The sequence below is a fragment of the Chrysemys picta genome, chromosome 6 (genome assembly GCF_011386835.1).
Source record: "Chrysemys picta bellii isolate R12L10 chromosome 6, ASM1138683v2, whole genome shotgun sequence".
Classification (NCBI taxonomy): Eukaryota; Metazoa; Chordata; order Testudines; family Emydidae; genus Chrysemys; species Chrysemys picta.
This window is the reverse complement of record NC_088796.1, coordinates 96,514,170-96,534,784: the sequence shown is the minus strand read 5'-3', so window position 1 is coordinate 96,534,784 and position 20,615 is coordinate 96,514,170. Positions and strand designations below refer to the sequence as shown.

Here is a 20,615-nt window from a genome sequence, read left to right as displayed (position 1 = left end):
GCAGAAGTTTTCAACCCATTTTTCTTTGTCATTGTCTGCTCTGAAGGTATTCTAGAAACAGCTGAAAAATGGGTTTTAGACAGGTAGGCACAACAAGTTTATAAAACTTCAAGAGAAAACGAATAAGAAATAATTGCTACTGGGCACTAATCTGGACTGGGCTCTTTTGGGAAATAAGAGACCTCTTGTGACAGCTACATTCCACTGGAACAACGGAAATGTCAAAATCAAGAGTGAAAATCTTGTGCACAGGAAACAAAGCTTTCTCAAGAACTAGCCCACGATTGTGGGACTCACTTCTTGAAGAGGTCAGCATAACCTCAAACCTCACAACAAACAACACAGCCTATTTCTTTGATGGAGCCTTCCCTCAATAACGCCACCAAAATGATTGACATATAAAAATTGAGACAGACAGACAGAGATTCCACAAGTAGAACTACAGCATTTTCAGCCTGCCTCCATGTTAAGTTAAGTGTCTGTTCCTCATTTGAAATTTAAGATATCAGATCTCTTGTGACCTTCAATAAAGAATTTGAATCAAGAATACTTTTTCCACAGATCTTGATTCATGTATTAAACAGAATTTGCTTGTTGTTAGGCCAACCAAGATAACAGAAATATCTCCTGTTTTTATAATTTTATAATCCTTACTCCAGGAATATTGGAATACTTGGAACGATATTTTTGCTTTGAAGAAAGGCACTAAAGGTGATACCAGGGTTCAAAAATATGAGTCTTTCATGAGAAAAAAATTAAAGGAGTTGCACTGATTTCATTTAGAAGAGAGAAAACGACCAGGGTATTTAACTAGAGATGGGTTGTTTGGATCTGGATTTAACTCCAAATCTAATTTTCTCAATAGTACAGGCACATTTGGATTTGGCATTGGAATTTCTCCCATAATAGAGATTGCCCAAGGCATGCAGTTCAGATCCAAATCAGGAATAAGATCTTAATTTCCTCAAAGGAGAGAGGTTCAAATGTGGTATTTCAGATCAGACTGAACTCTAGACTTAATCAACCCTCCAGGGATTACTTATCCCAGGGGCTCAAAAATATTATCAGAACTGTTATTAATATTTTAACATCATCATTGTGATTAACACTGTACCAAAAGTAAGACAAGGTTCTTGACCCAAGAAGCTTGCATTCTTCTAATTGACACCAATAGTGCAGTTTGGACACAAAATATATCAAACAATACAATGTCCAATCTCAAATTGGTGTTGATTTTTAATTTTTTAAAACATACCTAAGTGATTATTAATGAAAAACTTTATGAAACCGGGAGCGTTTTCAGGAAAGGTTTTTGTCTTTTGGCAAACAAAAAGATGGAGACTGTTCCAAATATAAGGGTCAGCACAAAGAAGAAAAGAAAGAGAGTAAGGAAAGAATACAAACGGAGTGTGTATCCTGCACAGTCTTTTTATTTTGTTTTGACAATGGCTAGCACAATGGGGGCCTGGTCCCTGACTGGGGCTGTTAGTCACTACCACAATAAGAGTAATCAAAGTGAGATAAAAGGAGCGTAAGGGAAAGTTGGAGCTGCGTAGCCCATTATTCCAGAAAACCTGTTAGTAGTGACTTTCTATGGAGCCTTAAATGTTTACAAAATATATTGGATTGAAGCTTCTAATAGCTTGTGTTATATAGAATTCTGGGGGGGGAAATGAAAAAAATTAGAAAATTTCAGAAATATTTGTTTTGTAGTTTTCAAAAGGACCTGATTTACTCAAATACTCAATTTTCACTGTTTCTGCTTTTCCCCCCTCCTTCTTTCCTCCCCACCCTCTTATCCTTCCATTTTGCCTCTTAAAATGGGGGAAGCGGAAGGAGCAAAGAAAATCAAAATCTGAAAACTTTTTTTCTTACAAATAAAATGCAGAAATTTTCAAAAAGTGAAATGTGTGAAAAAAATTATTTTAGAGATTTGTTTAGAGAATTGTTTTTTGGTGTGAAAAAAAAGTTTTCATTTGAAAAAATTCAAACAGATCCAATATTGTACTTTATTCGTCTCCTTCAATTCACACCCAATTCAGATGTTACGAGATATTACTTGAAATAGGCCATTGTGCTAATGGAATGGTCTTGTGAGTTATATCGTGTATTAACTTGTAAGTAGACTCCAATCAAAAGTTTCTTCTGTTAATTATTGACAATGAATTGGTTTCAACAATAAAAAACCCACCCTCTTTCAGATTACGTTATAAAGTCAAACTTCTGCTTTTGTTCCTCTGAGTCACAAAGGTGGGGCAGCAGAACAATAGCGGCTATCTAAGGATGCTTGAGCCATTCTGCCTGCCCTACCTTAGGATGGTTCACAAAAGGCTGGGAGCAGCACATTTTACAGTTCTCCTTACCGCTGTTCCAGAAGGGATTAATTCATGCATGCTTGCCCCAGTGCTTGTTACTGGACAGCAGTATGAATACAGAGGGAGAGAGGGTCTGGGTCTGGTCTTTCCCCAAGATGACTGAATATGCCCCCCATAGTAGCACACTGTCAGGTGCATTAGCTGGGACCATGATGCTTGTGAGTATGCTAAGTTTGCATTCTGCCCTGATCTTTGTCAAGTGCATGGGGTTGGGGGGAAGGGCAAGAGGCCTCTGTACACGCTTTCCCCACAGAGCACTTTTGCAACACAGGGAAGATATTTGCTCTAAATGTAATACCAATTTCACACATTACAAAAACATCAGAAGCTCAAAAGCCATTTCAGATAAACATGTGCAAGCTTGTACATTTATCTGAACCCTTTTTTATCTGAAATTTGGACTTGAAATCACCTGAAAACAAGCTGTCTCATGAAATATTCAGTGCTTCCTGGTTTCAGCAGGTGTGGAACTGTGGCAAGAATATCATATTTCACATTCTTTCAACAGAAATTAGACAGCTCAGACCTGCAGAAGATATTTGCAAACTGAACATTTCTAAACCTCAAAAAGATTTGAGTTTTAAGTGAAGGTTGCAGATTGCATTGATTGCATCCAAAACAGTTCATCAATCACTGATAGTTTAAATTTCCTCTTCTATAAGAATTTAGGGGGCATCCTTTATTTTGCATTGTTTTCACACACTTTAGAGCTCTGTGTTGTATACTGGTGCTTGGGCAGGATGAGAGCTACATATACACGTGAGAAAGAAAAGAACATAAAAGAAATAATTCTCAACTCAGTTGTTACTTTTCTTAGGACCGGATTGTGATCTGCCATTCTCAGGTACATGGGGTTGGAGATCATGTTAGACGCCTCCCTAACAACTCTTGCATGGCCCACACAAGGGCCAATCACAATAGCAATTCCTATAAGCAAGGACTGCTCACTCCTCCTTTCGTCAGTGAGAAAATTGCCTGAAAGGATGCAGGAAGAGGGCAGGATATGCCTCCACACACTCCTCCCACAAACTTCCAGACTAGGGCCAGAACATGGGAGAGGAGTGTAATCTACACCATCTGAATGGTGTGCACCCTTTTGTATGCCAATGAAATTGGGGAAAAAGGCTCAGTCTCTGTAATTTATCCCTCAGGGCAATGGTGCTCTATGCTGCCCCATATATAAAGCAGTGTGTAAATCACCCCACTCTAGGCCTTTATATGGATTTACATGCTTTGAAGTATATAATGTGTGCTTGTGTATTCTTGACTTTTAGCCTGGTCTGCGGCACAGCAGGTTTGGGCTGTATTTAATCATTAAACTAACCTCCCTGAAAAAGCAGACATTTGTAGCTTTCAGTGTTAGTAGCTATACAAATAAATGTAGGTAGGACAAACCATCAGTACTAATTTCCTTAATAGCGTGATCACTGGAAGAACAAGAAACCTGATCCCCATCAAAAGCACTTCTTACTTTCCACTGAAAACAGTATCCTGTTCCCTAGCAAGGCTCTTGCATTTTTTGAGATCAATATGTGCCCAATGCAGGAGTCTGACATATAGTAGATTTATTTTTTACCTGTGTGGAGCCAGTCTCTGATCTACAGATTGTTTACTATGGATGAAGGTAAATTTGCTTTCGGGTATTCTCTAGTGAAAAGTGGTAAAATGTTTGCTCAGTAGAATTACAGTACACAGCTTCCTGGGAGCACAAGGGGTGTGCAAAGCAAATGTTATTTAACATATTTTATTGCTTGCACATGGAAGCTGAGTGCAGAGCTTGAAAATGGACTTACTACCTACTCTTCGCTTCTTAGGCTATACAGCTACAGACAAAGTTCAGTAAAGTTAAGATGATTTGGATTTCATAGCTGCTTAAGGAATGTTCAGAGAGAGCTAAATTGTCAGTGTAACAAAAAAAAATACGCACTGAAAACTGTTTCCGCTGATGGAGATGTGAAAGAACCAACAAACCTAATAATCTTGCTAGAGTAAGAATGTTTGTGTTTAACCTTTTAGAACTGTCCTGGTGGCTCACAGTTTTACTTTTGGAAGAGGAGAGGTTGTGTGTTGTTTTCAGAAAGCTTGAGCTAGTGAGAAGATCACAAAAACAGAGCCGGATCTCATGACTACTTCAAATTTCCCATTATAAAGCCACTACTTGATTTGCAAATATTTTATGACTTTATTAAAGGTAACAGTATATATTGTGCATCTTCCTTCTTCAGTCCGTGCTGAAATCTACACAATGTCACACCATTATATGAGACAAGCCTGTTATATTTCAAGTGTGGTTTAACAATTGCAAGTTGTTAACATCTGCAAAAAGAGAGGTTAGGAAACGTAGGGTAAATATTCTGAATGTTACAGTGATAAAACCCCGGCTAAAATTAATCGTTTGCTTTAGATATTTGTAAAACATCGTCATTCACAAGAAAACAATCTTTTAATGGACTTTTTTTTTAAATTGGCACTACCAAAAAAATGTAGGTAATGCCTCTTTTGAACCTAGCAACTAGCCAAAGTTTGGGGCCCAGGGGATGCTCCAGTTGGAAGTATTAATTGGTGATAATCAGGCATTTGTCTGATGCAGTTTTGTTTGTTTACAGAGAATTTACAAAGTCCTGTGTCCCTGAACACAAACGAACAAAGAACAAAAGAAGCAGTGTCTTAGCTTACTGCTCAAGCCTTTTTAGCCAATACCAGACCCAGGGTCAGATTGTGCTTACAGGCTCCTGCTTGGCTTTTTTCCCACTTTTCCTCTGCCTCTCCCTGTTCTTGTCTGTGACCTCAGTCTGTGTGTGTTCTCTCCCCCCGTCCCCACACACACACCCAAAACAATACTCATCCCAAAAGAGGGTGGGTTCACACCTTTTGTCTTAGGCGAGACTTATGTTTACAGTTATATTAACAGAAGGGTGAGTTCATCGCCATGAACCTCACTGGGGTTTTAAGGCAACTTATAACGAGGTTTTACCCAGCTCAGAATAGACTTTCAAAACAAACAAAAATTAATTAAACACAATGGGACACAGGCATCCTTGGTTTCTAACTCCACTGACTTAAGCAGACTTACATTACGAATTAATTTGGCCTGTTCGTTTAGAGTAAGGGCTTGTCTACATGGGAACTTCTGTACGGCAAGACCAGATGTGAATCCGCCGTGCACTAGCCTGCTGTGCACTAGCCTGCTAGGCACTAAGTCACTGGGTGTTCCCTGCTGTTTTACACTAAACGTTTCATAGTGCACTTTCACCTCTGCAGCGATACATCAGAGTGCACTACAGCATTTTTAGTGCACTGTAGCCGGATTCACACAGTTAGCGTGTGGCCAGTTAGAGCGCTGTAGAATTATTTACACCCCGCCTTGCCATGCAGTAAGTCTCCATGTAGACACACCCTAACCAGGTCTCTGAAAACAGAAATGTTTAAACAAACTAATAAAATAAACCTCCTTGTGAGTGAAATTATAAATCCATCTATTAGACTGGGGAATTGGACAAATAAGAATATGGAAGGTAAAGAAGAAACACAGGAAACAACTAAAAAGTAAGCGGGAATAATAAAAGAGAAACAAAGTTGAGCCTGATTCTGATCTCAGTGATGACAGCAGTGTAGTTACTCCTGATTTACACCAGGTGTAAGCAAGAGGAGAATTAAGCCCATTTATTTTTCAGTGTGGTGCAAATCCTGTCCCCTATTTCTGTGTCTGTGGAGAAGCAAGATGCAGTGAAGCTGGTGCAGTTCTGCTTTGCAAGAGAAGACTAATAAATAATAATAATAATTAATATAATAAAAACCTAGCTCTTAGGGGCAGAATTTGGGAAGCCTATACAAGGTGTCACTTGATGTCCCATCAAAATCTTCAGAAGCACATTCTGTTTACAAACAATTCTGCTTATATATTATACATTCCATGCTTGATCCCTCCCATGCATGTTATTATTAGGGATATTTGCATGAAAGCTAGAGCTTTGTTCACTAGTTCTTATGTTGCTGCTGCATACGTCTCACCTGAAGTTATTAACTTGTTTGTAACATCATAATCATTTGCAAGGCAAGTAATTTTGTTGTCAGAGGGGTCTGACATCAGGAGGAGAATATGAACTAGGAGCAGAAAAACTTTTCTATTGATTTTAGTAAACGTTATTTTTACTCGGTTTCCGTTTACCGAGCTATAACTTGACATTATAACATTCCACATAAAGCATATAACACGTGGCTCATGTATAGCACAAAAATGTAAAACATTAACTTCAAAATGTAGGAAATATAATTGGTTTAAACAAGAATCTTGTCTAGAGGTGGTCAAACGTTTTCAGACAATTTTTTGCTGAAAAATATAGATTTCAGTTGATCAAAACATTTCATGAATTCATGATGAATTTTGTTTTTGTCAAAACATATTCTGGAAAAATTTCATTTTGACATTTTGGAAATGAAATGTTTCAGTTTTTTATTATAAACAACTTTCTGGTTTGAAATAAACTTCAATTTCATTTTAAAATTTTTAAAAGGATAAAAAAGACAAAAGCAAACCAAAACATTGTTTCGGGTTGAAAAAAAAACATTTATTTGAACCTGAAACAAATACTTTGGACCTTTTTGGTTTCCTGAAAAGTTAGAAAAAAACCATCATTTCAGGTAGCCCTGAAACAAATGGTTTGGCATTTGGCAAACAATTGGGAATGGTTTGGCGAGTGAACTGAAAAATCAGTTGTTTGCATAGGTTTGCTCTTGTTCTGCTCACAAATATACTTTCTTTAAATAAATTTTGCTCTGCAGCATATGAACACTTAAAAATAAAAGGTTCTAGCCCAAATTTTCAAAAGCAACTAGTAATTTGGGGGGCTTCCGATTTTGGATGACCATCTTGAGGCCTTAAAGGGGTCTTATTTGTCAGATGGCACGTGCTCAGCACATTCTGAAGATCTGGACTTAAGGTGGCTCAATTTGGGCACCCAACAATTGAGGACTGTTCTACACTGCCCCACAGTTTGGACTCTGGGGCTGTGATTAGCAGTGCTTCCCAATGTGCACAATTACATTAATACAAACTAGGAATGTTTTAGTTTGTGCCCTCAGCATCCACACAGGAGACTTACAGCGCAGCATTTTGGTGTGCACTGCTATTTGCACCCCGTAGACTGAACTGTGGGGCAGTGTGAATATGTCTTGTGTCACTCAAAATCACTAGTCACTTTTGAAAATTTGAGACTGTATGTTTATGCAAATGTTGCTGAGGGAAAAGATAATAAATAAGTAAAAGAGTCAGACTCAGAGCCTTTCAAAGGCATGCAGGTGCATAGGGCCAAGGAAGAAGCCTTCCCTTCCCTTGTATGGCTGCACCACAGCCTATAACAATAGCAGGTCTGTTCACACCTGCTCCACTCCAGGGAGCAGGATCATGAACAGGGAAGAGGAGGAAGAAGCATGATGCCACTCCCCCATGGTTCATCAGATCAGCTCTGTGGGCTGACGCAGAGGGGAACAATCTGCTCCATCCTAATAGACAGATCAGATTGTGAATACACTGTAACACCCCAACACCCACATGCTCCCCATTTCTATAAATAAAACATTTAAAAATGATACATACTACTCATCCGTTAGCAAGCAATTTGCTTAAAAGTATCTATATTGCTAAATATGTCAAAGATTGCAGATAAGAGGCACTCGGGGTATTAATGCATTATTTCATGCTTGAACTCTTAGGCAGCTGAACCTAAATAAGGCAGGCATAAGAACTTTGGGATTAATAATATTTGCTCACCTCTCTCACAGGGTGGTTGTGAGGATTAAGCTCTCAATGCCTGTAGAGTGCTTTGAATATGTAAAGCACTATATAAATGTGAAGCATTGTTATAATCTTAATGGAGTCAGTTTTTTCATTCCCCAAATAATATTACACTACTATATATAATTTCCAAGGAAAGTTGTTTGGAGCTGTATATTTCCCATCACTGCTATGGTGGTTCTGCTGTTTACAGCAGAAATATGTATAACTTTAATTTGATTCCCTGGAGCCAAGTACTATGTGAATCTCCCTGCCAAAAGGCAGGGAGGAATAATGTGTAGCTGTGAAGTAAGTAGGAGAAGGTAATGGCCTGTAGGATTATTTGTGGATACTAGGCTTTTGACTGATATTTTAGCTATGTTTGTGTATCTTTCTCATTATAAGAGAATTTAGGGAGATCCTGTAACTTGAATGAGTTTTAATATCACAGGGCTAAGAAGTCAATCAGCTCTAATGGCTCATATTTGTCTCAGAAAAATCTCAGAGACTAGGAGCCATTAAGAAGAATGAGGTTAGCAACATTGTTAGTCAATTCCATTAGGCAATGCTGTTGGGCAAGGCAGTTGCTCAAGGCTGAGTTGCTCAGGAACTGTCAACGAAGAAATATAGTTTGACCAAAGTGAAAGAGGGTGAGGGGGAAAGGATATGTGAAAAAATATTGTGACATCTATGTTCAAAGATCTTCTCATATATTAATATTCCTTCCCGAAAAAGCTGTGAAGATCAGTTTGTGATAATGTAAGCAAGTCATGTTGGATGAATTTAAATCACCAATTTGAATATGACTTAAGTCACCAAAAAAGGAAACTTTGATTTAAATAACTGATTTTAATCATGTTTCGCATTGGTACTTTAATTATTTTCCTGAAGAAAGGCTGATTCTCATTGATCGGGAACCATTAAAACATGTTGAATCACAACCATAAATATCATTTTTATCCTTACATTGGTGCTTCTTTTTGCTAACCAGGAGAATACGCTATATCTATACACATTTATTTAAGCAATTATATAGCTTAAGATACATTTATTCAGATTCTGAATTTTTACATTTTCATTGTCTTAGAAAACAGTGAAAGATAATTTCTTATTTACTAGCAGATTAATTTTTTACTTGTGATTTGTGTCAAGCTCTATTTGGATGGAAATTTCACTTAAATTAAAATGCTCAAAAACAGCATTTTATTTTTATTATTAGTTAAATAAAACTATCCTAATGTGCTAGATACATAAAAGACTAGTTTATCAAAATGTATTTTGTATTAAAAATAATTTATTAAACAAAGCAAATATTTGCAGTAAGTGAATTCAACTGATTTCAGGTCACCATGTCCTTTAAGATTTTAGAACTAACAAATCTCTTCCTCTCACACCTAGTTTTTATTCATAAATTGGAAAAGGAAAACAAGCTTTTCTGCTTCTTCTACTCCCACTAGTTTCTCAATTTGGAATGATCTAGTCATTGAACTAAACTAGTTGAATAATATAAAATGAATAAAATATTTTCTCTGCACTTGCAAAAGAGGCTATTGCTGTCAAAAACTGGTTTAGCTCTTCAGCAATTTCTCCAGATGGTTAGCCAGTGACTTCCACCAGTTCAGTTTGACTTTTTTTAAAACTTTGGCAGCAAATGAGTCCTGCTTAATATTTATCTTTAATTTAAATGATTGTAATAGATTACAGTAAGTGTAGGGCAGGAACATAGGTTGTCATAATTTCACATTTAATTTTAAATGGGTTTATTTTTATGTAAATAAATCAGATTTGTTTTTAAACACCATTTTTATACACCCTGAGGCAAACCTCCAATTGAAAGAATTATTAGGGAAATTATCAAATGACTTCAAGGTAGAAAAGAAAGAGATGAAGGATGGCATATCTACAGCCATTCATTCCCAGAGAGAATGGGGACCTGGTAACACATATATATATGTGCCCTAAAGAGGCCAGGGCTTGGGTAAACACTAGGCACAATAACCCTATGTCTTAACACCCTAATCTGATGGCTTGCTAATGCACAGCGTGGACCACAGAGGAGCAGACTAGCTGCATGAGGCTGTCTGCTCCACAAGAGACAGGAACTATAGTAACTGCTCCATCCAGAGCCAAGAAGGAGGAAAAATGTCTTTCCCTGCTCAATCCTCCTCATACTAGGCTGCACATTACAACACATTGGGACTCCATTCATGCAGAGAACTAGCTAGAGGAACCACTATGGCTGATGGTAGTAGGGGAAACCAAATGCCACTTCCTTTACTTCTCACGTGGCTGGGAGGAGCAACGTGGCTCTGGTTACTGGTGCCACCTGTGTTTGGGTGACTGGGGAATGGGACAGGAAGCCACTGACTGCAGCTGTTGCTGTTTGTACTCAAGAAGCTAGGCATCTCCTCAGCTGCCACTGCAACTCCCCATTTTTCAGGCAGTCAAGGAGGAGGAGACAAGCAGGCTGGGACCTCCCTCATCTCCAGCCCACTGCCACTGCTGCTGTCACAGTGTGGTGGTTCTACCAAGTCAGTGTTAAGGGACACTTCTGCCATTCTTTGGGGCCCCCCAGAGCAGACCCTGAGGCTGGGGACCCACCACCCTCATTTTCTGCAGCACCTCTGTGGGAGGCAGGGCTGCCACTCAGCATCAGAGAGGAGGACCCTGTGTGCGTAGTGGGTGTCCTACCTCTGGAGCAAAGAGCTTTGGGTGTCTCACCTCGTGCAGCCAAGGGACTGTGTCAACACTCCAACCAATACAGGGCTTTATGAAAGGGGCATTTCTACTATTCTGACAAAGCCCTCGGGGTGGCGGGGCTCTGCCACTTCCACCACAGCAGAGCCCTTTGTTCAGTTGGTAGGAGGGAAGCCCACACATACATATGCCCTCTGGTGAGTTGGCACACAGGAGCCCCCCCCTATACACACACACAAACTCCTCTGCTCATGTGGCAAGAGGGGCCTCCCTGTAGAACTCTCGTTTGGAACAGAGGGAGGCATCCTTCCATAGGATCCTCTGGTCGAGTGGTGTTGTAGGCCCCATATACAGAACTGGAAAGAGGCTTCAGCCTGCCCAAAGATTAATTTCCTGCCATGATTGCAGACAGTTTCTGTGGGTCCCTGCCACCACCATACCTTGTGGGGGATGGTGCTACTTCTGTGGGGCAGGGTAATGAGGAATACTTACAAAGACCCAGTGTGACAATGTACCCCATAAGGCTTTATGGGGGGGGTGCTTATAAATGTATGTATGACATAACTGGAATATGTTTTGTGCTGCCTGTGCCATGTAACATATCTCCGTAAAGGTTATGGTCTATTATATCTATTCATTTTTTTTGTACACATATATCATTTTCTACATGAGGTTCAGAATATGGGCTGTATACTTGCCTGGTTTTTAAGTAAGCTTTGTGAGGCATTTGGTCAGTTTCTTTAGGAAGGAATTTGCAAGGTTAAGTATCTAATTAGGAAGCACTTGGGGAACAATGAATCTTGGAATGCTCCAATCCACATAAGAAGTCTTCCTGGAGACATACAAGATACCGTGTGGACAATGGCTTCAGCCTGTAAAGACTGAGTCATGCAGGGACATGTGACTTGCCTAGAAGACTCCAGAACTCCATCTTGGAGCTGGACTTTGCATAGGAGTGAGAAGGGGGGTCTCCAACCACAAAAGAAAGTCTATTTAAACCCGAGGGAGATCCCTCCATTTGGTCTTCAGCTGGCTAAAGAAGGAGCCTCCCCAGGATACTTGAAGGAAACTGGAACAAAAGACAGTAACTACAGGGGATGTGAGTGATTGCTGGACTCAGGCTAAAAGGAGATTAGGCTGTAAAAGGGAGCATTCTGGAACTGGTGAGGATCTTATCTGTATTTAGTTTGATTAGACATAGATTTGCACATTTTATTTTATTTTGCTTGGTGACTTACTTTGTTTTGTCTGTTACTACTTGGAACCACTTAAATTCTACTTTTTGTATTTAATAAAATTACTTTTTACTTAGTAATTAACTCAGAGTATGTATTAATACCTGGGGGAAGCAAACAACTGTGCATATATCTCTATCAGTGTTATAGAGGGCGAACAATTTATGAGTTTACCCTGTATAAGCTTCATACAGGGTAAAACGGATTTATTTGGGTTTAGACCACATTGGAAGTTAGGCATCTGAGTGCTATAGGCAAGCACACTTCTGTGAGCTGTTTTCAGGTAAACCTGCAGCTTTGGGGCACGTAATTCAGACCCTGGGTCTGTGTTGGAGCAGACGGGAGTGTCTGACTCAGCAAGACAGGGTGCTGGAGTCCTGAGCTGGCAGAGAAAACAGGAATAGAAGTAGTCTTGGTACATTATGTGGCAGCTCCCAAGGGGGTTTCTGTGATCCAACCCGTCACACCCAGATGTTGGGGTGTGGCTAGGGCCCTGTGCTGTCTTAATTCAGCCTCACCTAAATTGTTCTCCCCATAGAAAACTGAAATGACCTGTTTTCAGCAAATTCCTGATTTGCTAAATATTTGCCAGATAAGGAGATTAGTTAAGTTTGAGAAACTAATATCTGTTTGTACTTTTGGCAGTGATGCACTTGAAAACACTTTAATGAAGTCTCATCCTACTATAGACTGACTCACAATAGATGTCACATAATGCCAACAGGAAACAGACACAAATGTAATGAGTTGTGTTTGCCCTTCCCTTCTTTGGCAATGCAGATGAAATATCCAGATACTTGGTAGAGGAAGTTAAATTGATTAGAGTTTATCATCTCTAGTACGTCTTTTCATATAAAAATTTAGTTTTGTGCATAACTAGCTTAAACAATGTACATGCAGAATCAAGACAAAGGTACTGAATGAAGTAACCTCCTCACCCTCCCCGCCATACGCTTCTTCCTTCAAATGTCAGGTGCTTGTCAATGTAAGAAGGCGGAGCACCTTGTGTTCCAGCAATCCCTGGCTGTGTAACAGGGCTGTTACCATCTGACATAGATTAGATCATCATATAAATTGGTCTAATTCACACAGGGAGCATCAGTTGGCTTTAGGCCACATTCCTTTCTCCACCTAATTGGGTCATGCACCTGACAGGGATTTGACCCTTATTCTTTTATCAATCTTACCAAACTGTTTACCTCAAATTTCTGTGAAGTGTAAGCAATATACAACATTTTTAAAGGGTATTAAAATGTCAGCAATTACCAAGAGTTACCTTACAGTGGTATCCAAAAGAATAATGATGCATGCCACGGTGTGATAACTGGTGACTTGTTCTTGATCACTGTAGAGTGATTTCCATCTGTAAGACATTTTAAAGACCATAACAAATTAACACTGTCACCTCTCTGTGGAATTAAGTAATTATCCCCAGGTTACAGATTAGAATTTGAGGGAGAGAACAAAAGATACTTGTTCAAGACAGCAGAGGAAGGCAATGGCAAAGCTGTATTTGAAACTGAGGAGTTGCTCTTTCCCCATCTTGTGCTCAGACCATTTCCCTCTCTCTCTGTCAGTGAGTTACATAGGTAATTATATGCTGTGTAAAAAAGATAAAAAGAACCTTTTAAATGTATTTCTTAAATTTCCCTGAGTTCCCCTTGCTTTTTTTAATTATGACATATTGTAAAAATAGGAGTGCCCAAGTGATCTTCTGTATATTACATGCTATACCTCTGACCTCTCTCTTTTTACTCTTTTCCTTTCCACATTAACTAATCCTAGTCTTATTTTACAAAAAAAAAAAAATCTTACTATAACTTTAAATAAAAACCCCAGAGTTTGACATTTTCTTTTTTGCCTAGCATTGTATCTTGCTTCTGAAGAAAATATCCCACTGGCATCACGATCTTGGCTCTGGAAAAAGAAAAGAAATTCTGTGTTTCCTGAAGCTGAAAGCCAGAGCAAAGCAGGTAACATTAACCTTCTTTCTTTCCAAACACCAATTAAATGCATCAACCATAGCTTTAACGACATTCCTGAAAGTACAGCCTGGGAAATAAAAACTTCTAGGAGCAACTGAGTGTTGCAATCCTGCTTGGCTGACACACTGAATGGCATCCCTATTTTCCATAGTGCCTTATGGCTGTTTGTTCTAACTGCAGGTACAGTATATAAGCTGCCAAGGGGTGTTGGTTCCATCTGACTGGAAAATTTTGATGTAAAACAGAAATGAAGAGTTGTGAAAACATTCACCCATTTTTACTTTGTTCTCTGACCAACAGGAAGGAATAGCAGATTGCAGGTATTTTGATTCTAGCCCTTTCTAGAGTATAAATACAGATTCAGCATCCCCCCATGTGGCATGGCTACTTTGCACTGCACTGCTGGTGCAATCTGGCTCTAAGGCTGGTCTGTTCAGTCCTAGAATGATCACCACGGGGTAGGTGGGGTGTTCTGCTGTCATATTGCAGGTGGAGTAGCTGGCTCTCTGTTGTTAGTGTGTAGGGAAAAAAAGGAAGTATGATTGGAAAAAAAGAGAGATCATCATGGCCAACATGCCCCTATGCCATACTAATTCCCAATTTAATACTCAGTCCCATGTCTATTTTAATTAAGCTCTGGGGTATCAGCATTGCAAACAGCACCAGTAAGATCAGGGGAGTGCAAAGTCAAGCTGCTCCATTTTTTGACAGAATATTTTTTTGGTCTGAAAATGCTGATTGGTCAAATCCGAAGCTTTTTGCAAAAATACATCAATTTCAATTAAACTTATGTTGGGAAGGTTTCCTCGTGTCTATGGGGAAGGAGAGAGAGAGAATGAACCCCTCAAAACCTAACAGCCCAGTGGTTAGGGTAATAACCTGGTTCTCCCACATCCCAGGTGAGTCAGCTGACCACCAGGCAATTGGCTATACTAGCATGGGTCTCTCGCTTTTTATTGTGTAAAAAATTGGAAAGGTCTTGGTTCTGTTCTGGTGCAGAATAAAAGTGTCAAAACCTCAACATTTTTCATGAAATGGAATTATATTTTCCCACACCTGCCCTAGCACCAATATTAACTTTATGCTACTTTTGTTTCACCAAATCCACCTGTTCTTATTTAACATTTCAAGTGATGTAGCCTTTAAAGGCCACAACCATGTTAGCCCCGTTGTGCTAGTGTGCAGTTCTGTGCCTTCTGACCAATTCTGCGCGCAGAACAGCTTTAGCTGAGGATCCAGCCCACGGTTTGTAAGCAACTTGCAGTCATAATAGCAACGTACACAAAAGGTTGTAATCCTGTGAGAACAAGAATCAGTGAGTAAGGCTGCATTCCTAAACTCAAAGCAAATGTTGAACTTGTTGCAACTGGCGAACAAGATGGGTCCCTACTAACTGGTAGTGTTTGTACAGAATATGAATATACTCACACAGCATATGCAAACATGCAAAATATCAGGAATAACACTGTAGTAACCTTGTAGCCATAAGGGCTCTTATTGTTTAAATGCACATGTCCCTACCCTTCCTTTGAGGTTGCCCTGAGACATAATACTTCAGTGATCTCAGCTGCAGAAAATGTACTGAAGTACAGGGATCAACAGGAAGGGATAGTTTATTTCCCTAAAGACATAGCCTCCTGTGATTTTCAAAGACAGGGTAGGGAAATTTTCCTGGGCTGCCAGGGCGTGCACCTTTTGCTCCATTCAGCTGAAATAGTGTATCACTAAAGTTCATGTATGCATGAATATTTAAGAGCTCAGATGCTGCAAAGAGCTGAACATCCTCAACTCCTACTGAAACCAATGGGGGAGCTAAAGTCACTCAACACCTTGACTGATCAACTTATTTGAAGTTTTGTTCTGAAAAATCACACTGAAATGTCCCAAAGGGTCCGATATTACTCCTATCGGAGTCAAAGTAAATGTATACGTGTATATGTTTTTTCATATTGACACATTTTGATCTTGACAGATATGAGAGTCAAAGGAGAAATATTACAGTGGGGAGAATCAAGCTATTCAGTATTTATTGTGGGCCACGTTCAGCTATCCTTAATCATGTGGGGCAATACATTACCCTGACTTGAATGTGACCACTTGTTGAGGAAAGTGTTACTCATTAATTTGATACAGTTCCACATGGGAAATTATTAGTTAAATTGGAGAAGGTGGGGATTAATATGAAAATTGAAAAGTGGATAAGGAATTTGTTAAAGGGGCAACTACAATCCGTCAAACTGAAAGGCGAACTGTCAGGCTGGAGGGAGGTTACTAGCGGAGTTCCTCAGGGGTTGGTCTTGGGACCAATCTTATTTAACATTTTTATTACTGACCTTGGCACAAAAAGTGAGAGTGTGCTAATAAAATTTGTGGATGACACAAAGTTGGGAGGAATAGTCAATACAGAGGAGGAGATCTGGATGACCTTGTAAATTGAAGTAATAGAAATGGGATGAAATTTAATAGTGCAAGGTCATGCATTTAGGGACTAGCAACAAGAATTTTTGCTATAAGCTGGGGACTTATCAGTTGGAAGTAAGAGGAGGATAAAGACCTGGATGTATTGGTTGATCATAGGATGACTATGAGCCATCAATGTGATATGGCCATGAAAAAGTTTAATGCAGTCCTAGGATGCATCAGGTGAGATATTCCAATAGAGACAGGGAAGTGTTAGTACCATTATACAAGACACTGGTGAGACATCATCTGGTCACCCATGTTTAAGACATATGAATTCAAACTGGAACAGGTGCAGAGAAGGGCTACTAGGATGATCCATGGAATGGAAAACCTATCTTATGAGAGAGACTCAAAGAGCTTAGCTTGTTTAGCCTAACCAATAGAAGGCTGAGGGGAGATATGATTACTCAGTATAAATACATCAGAGTGGTAAATACAAGGGAGGGAGAGGCGTTATTTTAGTTAAGCACCAATGTGGACACAAGAACAAATGGCTCTAAACTGGCCATCAACAAGTTTAGGCTTGAAATTAGGTGAATGTTTCTAACCGTCGGAGGAGTGAAGTTCTGGAACAGCCTTCCAAGGGCAGCAATTGGGGAAAAATCTCTAACTCACTTCAAAGCTAATCTTGATATGTTTATGGATGGGACAGTATGATGAGATTGCCTACAACTGTCAATAGCAAGAATCCCCAACTGCTGCAGATGGGACACTAGATGGACAGGGCTCTGTATTACTACAGAGAGTTGTTTCCCAGATGTCTGCCTGGTGGGTCTTGCCCACATGCTCAGGATCTAACTACTTGCCATATTTGGGGTCAGGAAGAAATTTTCTCCGAGGTCAGATTGGCAGAGACCCTGGGGGGGTTTCTCCTTCCTCTGCAACATCGGGCACAGGGCAGTTGCAGGTTTAAACTAGCATAAATGGTGAATTCTTTATAACTTGAAGTCTTTAAATCATGATTTGGGGACTTCAGTAACTCAGCCTGAGGTTAGGGGTCTATTTCAGAAGTCAGTGAGGTTCTGTGGCCTGCAATGTGCAGAAAGTTAGACTAGATGATCACGATGGTCCCTTCTGACAGTAAAGTCTATGAGTCTATTACGAGGAAGGGTGGCAGAACCAGGCTTGTTATTAGCATTAGATCCTTTGCAGAGGGGTATTTCATTGTCTTTTGAATGACCTGGTGTTTTTGACCTAAATAATGTTCCTGAGCATTTGTGTTTAGTAGTTATGATCTAAATATTCACTACAGAGAGCACAATTAAAGTTTTCTTTTATCTTTCTACCAACAGATGAGGTATTACCAGTTCTAGAATTATTTACTTTATAACTATGGTACAGGGAACCATTATTAATAAATATCTTGTCTGCAGGTACTTTTAACTGCATTCACTGTTGTTCACATTTGTCAGAAATATCTTTTTTGCTACATGTAAATTACCTTGGCATTTGGAACTATAGTCTTTCTTTAAGCTGTTTGGCCAAATAAATGCACCATAGCTTGCCTAATGGCTTTGAGGGTTAGGGGCATACCTGACTAAAAGATGAAATTCTCCTGAGATCTTTGATTTTTCCTTCACTGGGATGGCAAGAGGTAGTAGCACAGTGAAGGTAAAACTTTCATCTCCAAGAAGAGGCAGTCCCTACTGTCTATTTGCCTGAAGAAGCAGTATTTTGAAGCAGCCCCTGCTTCTGCATTCAACTGGAAGTTGTACCATGGTACTGGTTTGGAACAGAGAGAGATAATAATGTTCTTGTCTGGTGGCCTGTGATAAAGCTGCAAGACAAAAACCTCAGAACTTATGCTGCTTAACCCCTAGAAAGTGCATCCTAAAAGTTTTCAATGTGACAGGCAAGTCACAGGAAGAAGCTACACAGAAGAAGGGTGGTGATAGGGAAATTTTGTGGTGGGTAGGTTACCCTCATGAAAAAGTATTTGCACATATTTTCTGCTGCTATATCTAAGTTCAGAGGTCTTTATTTTTACTCAGTCCTTACTCAGACAAGCTTCCTGATTAAAAAACAGAGCACTTCAAGATTTGGGTCTCTTTACTAATTTATATTCCACTGATATTTGTAATATGAGTAGACCCACTGAAGTCAACGGGATAATTTAGGAAGTGTGATTTTATACAACTTGCATATCCAACCTAATGAAACTCAGAGGAAAAAAGAATTGCCTCTGATGGTAGCAAAGGTTCTATGAACATCCAGGAGTGACATAAATTGGGATCCTTAAAATTAAATTCATATCTCACTATTAAATAGACTGTGGAGCCTGTTTTAAGAAGAATTGTAGTTTATGGGCTCAGTAACAGTTTGTTCTGTACATTTTTTTTGTATTCATGTGAGCCTGGCATGCTCAGCTGATCTATTTGTGGTTGATATCATGTACTTTTCCCATGTAATACAGTCATTGTTTTAATGTTTCTATGCTTTGAGTCATGTGGTGCAGTTTTACTATGATAAATCATCTTTATTTCCAAATCATAGATTTTAATCATATTGAGATCCCTTGATCCTGGAAACTCTCTCCTATTTTTCTTATTTTTTTAATTCCTGCAGCACACAGATCACTCATTTCATGTTCAGTGTTATTCAAATACTGCAACTTGGAATTGTCATGGGCTGTGTGTAAGAAGCAGGATAACATTGCACTACCCCATGAGCTGACTAGAGACCCAGTGGTGATGCTGTGAGATCCCATTGGAACAATACCTTCAAGGCCTGTAGTCAGGACCCTTTGGAATAATTTGCGATGCCCACCAATGCTGGTACTGGGGATATATTTCAAGACTAGTAGCTGAATGCCTGTGCTGTCATATGGGTATAATTCATAATGTAGTGTGTAAAAAAAGCTGAAAATGGCTCAGGGCTGGCTCCAGGTTTTCTGCTGCCCCAAGTGGGGGGAAAAAAAAAGCTGATTGGCGACACTTCGGCGGAAGCTCAATAATCGCGCCGCTCCATTCTTCGGTGGCACTTCGGCAGCGGGTCCTTCACTCCCTCTCTTCCACTTCAGTGGCTGCTCAAAGAGGAAGAGAGGGACTGAGGGACCCGCCGCCAAATTCCCACCAAAGACCCGGACGTGCTGCCCCAATAGCGGATGGAGTGCCGCCCCTTTGTATTGGCCGCCCCAAGCACCTGCTTCTTTAGCTGGTGCCTGGAGCCGGCCCTGAAATGGCTGAGAATTTAAAAATCCAATAGTAACAGACCATAAATGCCAGATGATTGAAACGTGGGATATTCTAAATGCTTGTAGCTGTTTCCATCACATCACACTTACTCAACAGACATTCTAGGCTTCATAGTGAGACTTTCGTTGTTGTTGTGTGGGTGGTTGTGTTGATTTCTGTGTGACTTATGTTGTTCTGGGAGAGTTGTGTGGAGTAGTGTAAGAGGCAAATATGTGTGTGGGGGGGTTGTTCTGTAGTGAAGGGCTATGTGTGTTTGGAGTTATTGTGTGTGCTGATCCTGTGCTTCCACAAAACAAATAGTGGCAAAAGACAGAAGAATAGAAGCCTGAGAAATAACATGAGGAACTGTAGTCAAAGAACACAGTGAGCAGCTTCAGCACTTTCCCAGCCCCCCACAAAATGTCCACAAGAGTTGTCAAAACCCCAAATTAGTTATCTCACATATACAAAGAGGCATGGAAACAAGCCATGTTTGTATCGTTATCATCGATAGTTCTGTTCTTAGTTGTGATTAAATGGAAGCAACAAAGGATAAGCTTCATTCAGACAGTCCCATCTCTTTACAGCTAATTTTCCTCAATACCTCCACAGTCTCTACTCACACTCCACGTTGGTCTTTCAGTTCTGAGAACAAAGATAATTCATCATGAGCAGACATTGTCCTTTGTCACGCAATTGACATACATGTTATGTTCTTTACCAAGCATTTATCAGCAGTTTTGCCTACTGTACAGAAGCCAATTAACACTCAGAAGAAAGAATGGAGAAAAGAAAACCACATGCTAAACTTGCTGAATAGATCTTTCATCCCACAAAGCCCAGAACTGCAGGCCTCTCTGATGTTGGAGAACTAAAACTATAAAGGGAAATCCCAACTTTCATTTAAAAAACAT

The 20,615-nt window shown here is 39.7% G+C and overlaps 1 protein-coding gene across 4 annotated transcripts in view; it reads left to right on the top strand.

Annotated features, from left to right (window-relative positions):
* LOC122173758 (golgin subfamily A member 6-like protein 22) overlaps positions 1–20,615 on the top strand; it is a 95,532-nt gene that overhangs the window by 36,065 nt on the left and 38,852 nt on the right. Inside the window, exons 1-2 of one of the 4 annotated variants that reach the window (XM_065549403.1) lie at positions 3,862–3,999; positions 13,946–14,053. The exons of 1 other annotated variant lie outside the window; for it this stretch is intronic. In XM_065549403.1, the coding sequence (XP_065405475.1) occupies positions 3,990–3,999; positions 13,946–14,053 (118 nt within the window). In that variant the 5' untranslated portion in view covers positions 3,862–3,989. Of the gene's footprint in view, positions 1–3,861; positions 4,000–13,543; positions 13,670–13,945; positions 14,054–20,615 lie in introns of those variants that run through there. 2 more of the 4 variants (XM_065549401.1, XM_065549400.1) reach the window with 2 other exon arrangements.